Raw genomic sequence first — 12157 nt, forward strand, 5'->3', positions numbered from 1 at the left:
GTTATGGTCCAACAAAATGACGGTTTGGATCATCCTATGGAGTTTCCGTATAATACATTTTTTGAAAAATACTAGACTATACAACAATGACTCCATGTAAAAACTCCCTTGAAGCTTCTCTTCATAGCCTATCCACATATGAGTCTTAAGTGTAGCAAGCATGATTTTAAATTTCAGCCCGGTTGAGACCAAAACTGAAATTTGGAGAAATCCGAAATACCGGGTTTTATCAAATTTGGGATGAAATTTTGAAATTTCAGACATTTCGGCCGAAATTGGTAGATAATTAAATAATAATTTTTTATTATTAATCCGGCCCGAATTTCAGTTTGGCCGAAACCAAAATTTAAAACCATGGTAGCAAGGTATGCGTTTTCAGTGGCAAAAATCAGATTTTAAAGTCTACAAATTGTACGGTTAGGATCATTTGTTGAGATATAAGACATCCATCAGATGAACGGTTTGGATCATTGAAGAGTTGCCCCCACCGTTCCTCTTGCCTACAACAAAATCCTAAAGGACAAAACTGTCAAATAAAAATGTAACCAAGAAGCATACCTATAGGGTGCGTTTGGATCACCGGAATCAGGAATCGGTAACGAGAGAGGTAAGTTCACGATAGAGGAAAGTTCGCGAGAGAGGTAAGCGCAGATTTTTCCGCTCCTTTCCGGGAATCAGAATACCACCCCCTTGGGCGGGTATCAAAACACGCCTAAAATTCCCCCCTTTAATTATTCCGCCGAGAGTCAAAATTTGTTTCCCATTCCATTTTACAAATTCAACCAAACGTGTGAAACTGTGAATGGCCTAGAGCGGTATCAAATACCGATTCCCATACCCCATTCCGGCGATCCAAACGCACCCATAAATTTAAGGATCTGATTTCATTCCATCACACTTGATTCCTGTTTTCAGAAATGGAAGGAGGCGAGAGCCTCTTAGAAGCGATATACGAAGAAGAAACCCTAGAAGATCTTGATGATGAGGATGTTGACATGATCGATGCAGAAACCCTAGATTCAGACTGCGGAGAACAGATTACAATTCTCGAATCGAAGAATGACAATGGCGGTGGAGATGATCAATTGAAGAATTCAGAATTTCGCACCAGCAGATCTCGCAAACGAAAGGGGAAGAGAAAGCGTAAATCAATAAGGCCGGTATTAAACATCAAGAAGCCTGATAAGTGAGTAATCTGCTGAAATTTCTGTTACATTTTATTTTCTTCTTGATTTTAGAGCTCGGAATTAACAAGGACAAACGCTTTTTTCTCTCCTTTTTGATTTGATTTGCATTTGTTTTTTAACATTTAAACTAGGCATTGAGCATTCATATACATGTTTTTTTTTCTTTTCTGAACTTAGTGTTTTGTGAATTGTGATATGGAAGGGTTAGTATTAGAGAGAAGAAAGGGGATTGTGATATCAAAGGGTTAGGGTTAGGGTTAGAAAGAAGAAAAGGGTTTGTTTCGTGGAACTGAATTTTGCTTATGTGCTAATGTAGTTTTTTAGTTCGGAAAACTTAGAGATTGTCACTTGTGTCAAAAATCTGTCTCATTGTATTTTCTTATAATTTTTGTGATTTCTGAGCTTAGTTTTATGAACTGGCTAGCTTTGTTAAACTCTATATCTATCTAGTACCATTATGTAAACAGAAGGTCACCTACTCCTTGGGGTGTATGAAACCCAGTTTTCAATATGCTCTGTCCTTCCTGCATTAATATTTCTTTTGTGGGTTCTATTAGAGATTTAGACGGATAGGAAGAAGAAGGAATCTCCATTTATAGCAAGTTTTCTTGGCGACGTTTCTGTTTAATTGCTTCTACCAGTTTATCCGTTATGCTCAAAGAGCTTTCACATCAAGTTGATGTAAACTTCATCCTTTTTTTTTTCTTTTTCTTTTCTGTATTGGATTATTTTTTCGAAGTTATGGTAAATGGCTTTGATTGGGTTGAGAAATGGTAGGTTAGCATTATTTCAGTTATCTTTTAAAAACCGACACTCCCAAAATGCTGAAATTGTGCAAATTATTCTTCATTTATACTTTCTAAGCTGTTTAGAATAAAGATTTCTTCATCTTTAACTATGGAGTCCATTTCCCTCCTCATAAAATTCTATGAATTTTAAAGTATTTTGCTTTGAGTGTTTCCTTCAATTGATCAACCTCCTCCTCCTTCCCCCTCCCTCTCTCCTTCTTTTGAGAAAATTAACACTTTATTGCAAAGGAAGAGAACAGAAAAAGAGTACATGAGGGCAGAGGTTACCTTACCTTACTGCCAACACTACTTTTAGCCAACGTATCAGTAACTGTTAGCTTATCTAAGGACATTATGAAAAATAAAATTTATCCATCGCTCCAAATTGGCTCTCATTGATGGTGTAGTCCAAATGCCACAACTCCTTTTAAGAACCTGACCCCCAATTAGCAACAATATGGAGTCCCCCTCCTCCATGAGATTCCCATCAAACTTGGAAGAGATTTGCAAACCAGTTAGTATCTACTTTATTTTGACCTCATTGGAGTCGAAGATTCCTCTGGGACCCAAAAATTGTCGAAACTTTCACAGTTACTTTCTCTCTTTTCTATTTCTGGTTTCATTTTCAGACATTGCCCTTTGTTTCTCTTGCTCACCTGCAGCGCACACATGATTCTAAATTTCCAACAAAATCGACACGAAATGACCGAAATTCTAAATTTCCAACAAAATCGACACGAAATGACCGAAATGTTTTCGGTTCCATCCTCACTGAACTGCATACCCAAACCACAACTCATACTGAAACTAAAATTGTAAGTGTATATAACACTTTATTATTGTCAAGACTTTGGAAATGTTAGTTTCGATCAGAAATTGTAGTAAAAATCATATAAATTCAGACGACGTATGGAAACATATGCAAATTGTGGAAATTTAAGACGAAACTTCGGAAAATGTTATAAAATAAATAAAACATAATTAATTTCTTATATTTAAAATATTAGAAAGTAACAAAACTGTTAAAATCATAAAAATTAGAATAGACAAGAAATTACAAAAAATGACACAAGTCATACCATTGTGTTAGTTGCTATATTTTATAATATTATAACTATTTAGTATTTTTATTGAAAAAATAAATAAAATCTTAAAATTATAGAAAAAATAACAAAACCAAGGCATGTGCAGATCTATTCGTGTCCTCCTGTACATCAAATTTATGCTGTCTTTTCTAACTATTTTCTATTTTAATTATAATTTTTATTAAAATATTAAAAAAATTAGAAAAAATATCTTTCTTTGCTATTTACCATATTATTAGTATGCTATAACATTATGTGTTACATAATTATGTTTATATGAATTATATGTGAAATCTGATGTGTACTAAATCATCAGATGCTATAACATTGTGTTGCATAGTTATGTTCATATGAATTATATGTGAAATCTGATATGTATTAAATCATTAGACATGCGTGGCAGGGCATGTCATAAAGAGTTTGATTTTGTTAAACTATTATGTGTAAATTTCTCAAATGTCACATGAAGTTCATTGTTGTTAAAAAATTATGATTGATTTTCTTGTTTCTGTGATACTTTTTGAGTGTGTGTGTGCGCGCGCGCGCGTGCTTTTTCTAGCATTTCTTAAAGTTTCATCTGTATTGTCCGTCATTTGCATCTCTTTCCATATGTTTCCGTAATTTTACATGATTTTCACTGAAATTCTCATTCGAAACCTTCTGTCATGATCGAAACATATACCAAAACCAAAACCTTGAAACCTTGATCACACAGTTTCTATTCTTTTCTTTTTTTTTGAAATTAACTTTACTAGTTTCTGATTATGAAAAGAAAAGGGTTTGTTTTGTAGAAGTGAATTTGTTATGCAATTCTTTAAAAAAAAAAGAGTTAATGCTGTGATGTAGGTTTTGTTTTTTCACATTACTTGAACCTGTTTGTGTTAATGAACTTTCTGTTTATCTTTGTAATTTCTAAGCTGAAATGACTAAAAATTAGCAAATGGATTTTATTTTTAAGCATTTTTTTTGAAACATAGCCTACAGTTTCTTAATTTCTTTCCTGCGGTATGACAAGAAAGTTTTAATGATCATACGAAAGGAATTGGGCTTCTTCATTTTGGGAGATTGTTTTGTTTAATTAACTGAATATAATACTTAGTTCTGTAGTAGAAACATATAAATATCACATTGCTACATATCTTAACAGGTTAGTTTCTATGGGAAAATCTGATTCTTCTTTTTTTTTTTCTCATGCCGGATTCTTTCTGAATGCTTTGTGAAACTTTGGGTTTTTCACCGTTTCTCACAGCATAATGAAAATTATTTCCTTTTGTTTATTTTTTATTGCATTGATTTTCTGAGTGTCCTTAATTTTGTTTTTATTGCATTGATTTCCTGAGTGTCCTTAATTTTGTTATTGATCACAATCTTTTGCAGGTTTATTTTAGACACCTGTAGACATTTGAAGGAGAAGAAATTACACCTAGTGAGGAGTGCTGTTGATTGTCTTGGTGTTTCTGCTGTAAAAGATCTCATCAAAGAGGTAGGGTTTCTATAGCATTATCATTTGCTGTAATTATGGATGAGAGCATGTTATAGTGAATTACTTGATAGACTAAAGATAATTGCTGCTGATTTCATGAGAGATCAAACATTAGTTTTGTATAGAAGTAAGAATAGTTAGCGTGCAAGATTTAAAATTTGTATGAAATTCAGCAACAAACATATAAACAAATACTTATGGTGTAGGCTGACTGGGAGAGCGCTATTAAGCGACTGGGAGAACTGTTTTATTGCAGGAACATGTGGAATGCTCGGGTCCATGCGGGAGTATGAAAGTTTTTCGCTTTCACAGACCTGTAAATATATTAAAAAGAAATAAATAATTACACCTATCTTTTTGACATATAAGTTTTAGATTAGTGAAATTATCCAAATCATAGGAAATATGTCGAGTTGCTTAGAAATTCACATAAAGTATTCTATGTAGCCAAAGATGGGTGCCAATAGTCCTACCAGGTAATAAATACTATAGCCCAGCCATTCAAAAAAAATAAAAATAAAAACTATAGCCCATGTCACCATATATGATGCGTGCGAAATAGTATGGAGAGATTGTGCTATCCTTCTCCGGGCCTATCTGAAGGGAGGACTCAAATGATGCGGAAGCTTTTGCTCTTCTTACCGGGCTGTGGATCTTTGGTGAGCAGTTTGGAGGTTGTTTATGAGTTGATTTGAACTCTTCAAATGTTCTTTATTGGCAAATAAGGATTGCCTAGGGTACATGGATATTAGCGTATTTCATAGACCAAGTTTCGGACATAGGGAAAGATTTTACTTTTTTTTCTCATTCCTAGATCAGCCAATGATATTACAGATTCTTTCTAAGAATTTATTCCATAGTGAATCAAGGATATAATCTGTGCAGGGCAATCTCTGGCCCCCTTTGTTATTTTTCTCTTCTATTTCTAATACATTTTTTTGCCATCTAAAAAAGTAAAATAAATAGGAAGTAATATTGTCAATCTTGAGAACTTTTGAATTTAAAATGATGTGTGATATTTATTTATAACATTAAAATAAACCCCGATAATGGATAGTAGATTAATTCTGTGTTTGGGTTTACATTTTTTTTTTAATGAAAATGGGTCATATATGTAAAATTTGTGTTTTCATTTTACTTGGATAGTTAAGCCAATTCAGTCTTACCAAAACCAGTTGCATTATCAAGTCAAACCTTGTGATCCTCAGCATAAATTGGGTGCTCCTCTAATTCCTTCTAAAAAGGGGACTCGATAGGTCCATAATGTTCATACGCTTGGTCATATTTCTGAATAATGTCCTACAAATTCTAGTGGAGGATCTAAAAAAATATGCAGTGAGTGGTGGGAAATGTTCTGGGACATGTAATAGGTTACAGACTATACACTGTGATCCAATAGATGTGACATGTTTGGGATGGTGGTTTGTTTTATTAAACGTACACATTTACCCATCTATTCTTTTTAATGCATCATGTGCGGGAAAATGATCAACAAAGCTTTAAGTCAAATGTGATAAGTAGATGCCATTATTGACACATGACTCGAGTGGTTGCTCGTTCTTTACAAAATACATAATTGTTCATTGTGTTGCACACCTATTCATAGTTGTTAGACGAGTTGTATGAGTCAAATCTCGAGTTGAGTTGGGTCACTGGGCTTTCAAGGTGAGTCACATGGGTGGCTCGCCTCTGGTGAAGACTCTTAGAGTCGTCTGGTGACTCTTACGAGTCGATGCGAGTCGAATAGAAAAATAATGACTCTTACGAGTCGAATCGAGTCCCTGTGCTTGGATTTTCTTGTTTTGATGGTTGAAAACTTGGAAGTTGGAACTTAGAACTTAGTTATTTTTGTGCATGCAACTTACAAGCATATAGTTATTTACTAGTATTTAGTCACATACTATGCATGGGTGTAGAATGGTGGGCCCAATGCCATCAAAACATGAGATGTAAAATGGCGCGCTCCAGGCATAGGTTTGGGCATGGACGATGGAACCCACCTCGTCAATAACATTAGGGGCACCTTGTGCATTGGTTTGGGTAGAGATGGTGGGCCCCACCCATTCTAGGCATGGTCATTGAATATTGTGCCCCAACCCATCATAGCATGAGGTGTAAAATAGTTCGTCCCACGATGTATGCATGGGTTTGGATAGAGTTGGTGGGCTCACCCGATGAAGTGTAAAATAGTGGACCCTACCAATGCTATTCTTGGGTATATAATATGAGCCCTACCCCATCAAGGTTCAAAACATGGTGTAGGGGGAAATACTTTCTTGGAAAAACTTTTCTTGTAAAAGGTGAATGACATTTTGAAAGGTTCATGCTTAGTGCCTTATCTGTGTGCTATTGGGTTATATTTTTACATGCTTCATCTTTTGATATATAATTATATTTTTTTCAACTAAATTTATGTTCTTGTAAAAAACTCTTATGAGTCACGAGGCATAAAATTAAGAAATCGAGTCACGAGTTGAGTCAAGGGTTGACAACTATGCACCTATTTTGAGGTTGGCGAGGATAGAACTGAGGTGAAAATAGTACATTAACCAACTCGTTCTCAAAAAATAATGATGTTTATCAGATATGGTGAGGAACATGAGGGGAATGATGTATTTCAGAATTATTTAACTATTCATGTATTGAGATAATGCTGATCTTCTTCTCCAAAAAAAAAAAAAAATGAGATGATAGTGATTGGAGACTAAGTAGGTGAAGAAGAGAGGTTTTATTACGTTGATGAAGCACTATTATGTTATTGTTTAAGAAAAAGTAAAATGAAGCACAACTGTGTTGATTTGAGGGAATGTTGATAGAGGGTAAGTGCCATAGATTTTTTCTCAATAGTGGGAAATGTCATAATGGATTTTTGATAAGGATCAGAGAATGACAATGCAAGGACGTAGAGGATGAAGCAGATTGAGTGTTAGGAAGATGAATGATTTTGTTAACCAATATTTGTAATTGTGTTTGATGCACACCTTGTCCCTCGCCTTGACTAGTGCCCAAGAAGCCCCGAGACACAACTCTGGAGGCATTGATTGCACTAGGCATTAACAAGGCATATGTGATACATAGTCTGACAGATCTCCATATAGACAATAATAGTGGAAACCATATCTGAAAGAAGAAAAAGTCACTTTTTTCCACCGTTTTACCCGTATCTCTTAGATGCCCTTTGGTTAATGGGTAAAGGGTGACTGAGTAACAGTGTAAGAGGGGTTTATTTTACGTATTTAGGAGTTTTTTTCATCCTTACTGGATCAAGACGAATGATGCCCAAACCCCGAAAGATTGGTAACTATGAACAGAAATTGCACTTGCGACATGCTTCTACCAAGGATTTCTTCTCTGTAAGTTAAAACCACTACAAATACGTATAATAAACCTAAAAAATCAATAAAATGCAGTTATACATGCATCGAAACAGTAAAATAAAGAATTAATTAGCATAAAATTCACAAAAAATGATAATATCATAATATCACAGACCCAAACAAATTCTTTCAGTGAAAACTGCATCAATTTACAAATGATTGGCAATATCCTAAAGAACTGAAACCTTCCAAATCAATAACTCTAAAGAAACAACAGAGATATTGTTTCTTGACAACCTAAATGTGCATAGAATCCTACAAAAATCATGTATTTAGCAATTAGTATGGATGAACCGGCCCAAGTGACAACAAATAGCTTGAATAGTCCTCAGACCTCCTCCTCTACTCTGGATTACTACGATCAAACAGCCTGCATTACAACCAAACCCAAAATCCCCGAGAACATCACTGCCCCATCGTCGTCCGAATCTGGTCCAAAACTGCTGATTCCAACATCTTCTCCTTTACACTGTTGAGATCATCTCAAGCTGTTCCCTTATTGCTTTGGTCTTGAACTATTTCATGGAGGGGGGAGAGATAAAAGTGATGGATCAGGTGTTTTTCGCTTGACGAAGAAGGCAGTGAAGTTGATAAAACTCACTTTTGTTGGGTACCAATTTATTTTTTCTCCATGGTTAACACCGCTTGGAGCAATACTATTGCCTCCCCAGCCCATGAGATGATCGAAACCAAGAAATCCGGGCGTGCAATTATTGTTCTTTGCAGTGCAAGTATCAATCCCCTATATTTATTGTTCTTTTTAGTGCAAGTACCATTTCAGAGTGTTAACCAGCGGTTGTTTTCTAGTGTGGTGTAGTGTCTTGTCTTTATCTATAGCACCAGTACTGTTTAATTTGGTATTGTTCTTCTATAACTCCAGCAGTTTAGCTGCAGATGGCTAAACTCATATGGTTGAACTATCCACGGTATTGATGTTGCTTGATTTGAATAATTTTTGACATGTAATGGTTGAACCATCCACTGTTTGATTTGAATAATTTTTGACATGTTATGGTTGAACCATCCACTGTTTGATTTGAATAATTTCTGACATGTTAAAGGTAGGGATGATAATACAGGTTTCGTATCCACTAGCCACAATATATTGCCACTGGGCAATAAATTATAGATAAAGGGGAAACAAAAAAAATGTACCTTATTGTTTGAAGAGAAGGTTGCTGGGCGGTTCTTTTTCCCTAGGATCATCATCTTTGACCATGGGTTTTCACTTTTCAGCAGGTTTATCATTTTTTTTTACTGACTTTTTGTTACATGTATATCTTGCTTGTAGGTTCAATCCCAGCTTACCTAAAAAAATCTATATCTTGCTTGCATGAATTGGCAGGGTTAAACGGTTCCAATGATGTAATGCTACCCGCTACATTCCCTGGTCCATTTCTTTCCATTTTAACAGAGTATGTATGCTATGTGTAGTGTTTCTTTTCCCAAAATTGTGTGTTATTGGTTGGAAACTTTTAGGCCTCCAAATTCATTAATGGTAAAACATCAAGATTTTCAGTTGCTGAAAACCCCAACAGGCATATGAACAAGGGGTGGGATTTGGCATAATATTATAGTCAAATTACTTCCATTTTATTTATTTATTTATATTTATATTTATGAGAAGTTAGATTCTACTAGATGGACCTGGGTAATTTTTTAGCTTTGGTTCATTTGTTGCCGAGTCATTATCAATATGTGATTGTTTCATGGAACTTCCTGGGTTAATGTTTATCTAGAAAACATTTGTGGAAGTTGTATATTTATCCCCGGTTAATTGAAGGTCTATAAATGCAATCACTAATGAAAAGAAATCTTGTTGTATACATTTGCAAAAAAAAAAACTTGTATAATTTCTATGATGTAATTCTGTATGATTTTAGGCCCGTTTACATAGGACTCTCATGGAAGAAACTTTTAGAAAAAAAAAGAGTTTTTCTGATACCCACCCCCTTTTTTCTTAAAATCGTAGACAAATATATAAAAGAAAACATAGAAGGATACATTCATCTCCTTCAGCATGTCTGTGTATCAGATGGAATGATCGATTGATGTCTAACATGGTAAGCAGATGTTTAGGATCATTAACTCTTCTGCGATTTCTTCTAATTTTTTGCAAAGTTGGATTATTAATTGTGAAAATGTGTTGCAATCAGGACAGTAATCTGACTCATTTTGGCATACACTTCATTTTGCTCATTGTACCACGTTTGTGGTCCATCATGTTCTCACACACCGAGTTGTCAAGATGTTGCGGTCATATTTGATTAGTTTTTGTCGCCTTCATCACTTAATTTTCGTCATGGATTCATCTCTCTCTCTACAGAACATGGAGAGGGCAGACGTCAGTCTAGAGAGGGTTGCTATTTGGAAGTATACACACAGGCTTTTGGTTTTTTGAGTGCAAGTCAATTTTTAAGTTTCATAATTACGATCATTGGACCATTCATTTACAAACACAGGTTCCAAATGAAATTTTTTGAGCTATTTCAGAACAGAATCCCATATTTATATGTAGACAAGTAACAACTATGTGATGCTTACTATGGATGTTTTTTTTTTTACTATAATTTCATTGTGGATTTGGATTTCTTACCGAGTTTGCAAATTGCAGGTGGATGCAATTCAGCATTGTGGGGGTCAGTTGACCGCTGATGGTAAGCGCTTTCGCACAAGCGGTGGCATATTGTTCAACATTCTGAAAGTACGCGAACCAAAGGTTTACTCCGAAATAATGGCAAGGGGAAGGGAGTTTGAGGTGCGAAAACACATCTCATGAAGACCTATATATATATAGACACACACACACACACACTCATTTCCTCACATCTGGATACCCTTCATGTTCCATATTCACAGTAAATAATTGAAATAGTAGTATCTGCAATCCTCTCTATAAACTTAATCGGGGACATGCCAATAATTTGAACCACAATAACTTTTTATTCTAATTCCTTTATGTACTTCAATTTCAGAAGCAATGCAGGCGAAAAGACACCAAACAAGTAGCAAAGACAAGCGAAGAAGCCATTCCTCCAACAGTATCTCATTCATCTAGTGGGATTGCCAACCAAGTGTCAAGCACTTCTCAGCTTATGTTAGAAGTGAAACCCGAACTTACACAGTGCAAAACTCATGGGGAGCGAGTTTCTGTTCTGAACAGGATAAGGGTGCCTGTTACATATGACGATGAATTGGTTGGGGAGGATGCCAAAGATGATTCAGCTTGATTTTTTGAAACAAAGGGTGATCCAAGTACGAGGAAACCCATAGTTGCTTTCAGTCACAAGTGTCAAATTTTGGGTAATTCAGTTGTGTTTCTAGGATCTCCTTTTTTCACTGATATATCCGAGTTGAATATATTTTATTCTCTTTTATTCTGAAGTAATTCCTATTTTTTTGCTGGGTTTTGTTATTATACTGTTCCTAATTTCTTTTTTCACATTCATGGTGGTATTATACAAGAGTTTAAATTTCAGTTTCGGTTTTGGCAAGAAATTTCTGGAGAATTCTTGTAAAATTATGGAAACATTTTGCTATGAAATCACGGCCGAAATCTAAACAAGATTCTTCGCCACTGGTTTTTCTTTTTATTTTGTCCTTTTTTTAGAAATACCTTAAAGGAAACTCTTGGTTCTTCCCCACTGAAGTTGATTTTTGTCAATTTGTCTTTGTTTTTTATCTGAAAAGTTTCTTGTTTCACCTATTTCGACTGAAATTTATTTAAATTCCACAATTTTGGGAGAAATCTTGTATTTCTTCGAATCCAAATGGATCTCGTATAGGTAGCAGGCGAAATTGGAATATTTCGGCCGAAATGGTCAAAATTTAAAACCATGGAATTGTCATCATGATCCAAGGTTTCTTTGACAACTGGAGCGATCAAAGAGGGCTTAGCGCAACTATGGGCACTAAGGGAAGGCTTCTCAGGCGCGTATCTTGGGCACCCCGACATATTTATTCTTCTTCCAACATTATGACTTCTTTCGGTAATACTGGCTTCCAAGAAGATTTTATCCACGTATATCTTGCAAGAGAGCAAACTACCAACGGACCCTTCCACTTCTATAACATAGGCTAAAAGGTGCGAATGGAGAAAGCTTGATTGGGCCTTTAAAGGCGTCGCACCTACTTGTTGCGTCTCCCTTTTCCTCTTGAAGTGAAACTTCGCCAAAATCTATCTCCAGGAGTAAAGGCATCTATAAAAGAGGTGCTCCAAGTTTTCGAATGCACCCAA

General features: G+C 35.4%; 1 protein-coding gene across 1 annotated transcript; it reads left to right on the forward strand.

The window, feature by feature from the left end:
* Nucleotides 1-574: 574 nt before the first annotated feature.
* On the forward strand, nt 575-11398 carry LOC143845808 (phosphorylated adapter RNA export-like protein). The gene is made up of 4 exons (XM_077354215.1): nt 575-1186; nt 4438-4543; nt 10535-10678; nt 10896-11398. The coding sequence occupies exons 1-4, from the start codon at nt 918-920 to the stop codon at nt 11148-11150; spliced, it is 774 nt and encodes a 257-aa protein (XP_077210330.1). The 5' UTR covers nt 575-917; the 3' UTR covers nt 11151-11398.
* Nucleotides 11399-12157: the final 759 nt, after the last annotated feature.

Source organism: Tasmannia lanceolata, unplaced genomic scaffold, assembly GCF_043159265.1.
Source record: "Tasmannia lanceolata isolate RefF3 unplaced genomic scaffold, GAP_Taslan_0.1 ptg000015l, whole genome shotgun sequence".
Lineage (NCBI taxonomy): Eukaryota > Viridiplantae > Streptophyta > Magnoliopsida > Canellales > Winteraceae > Tasmannia > Tasmannia lanceolata.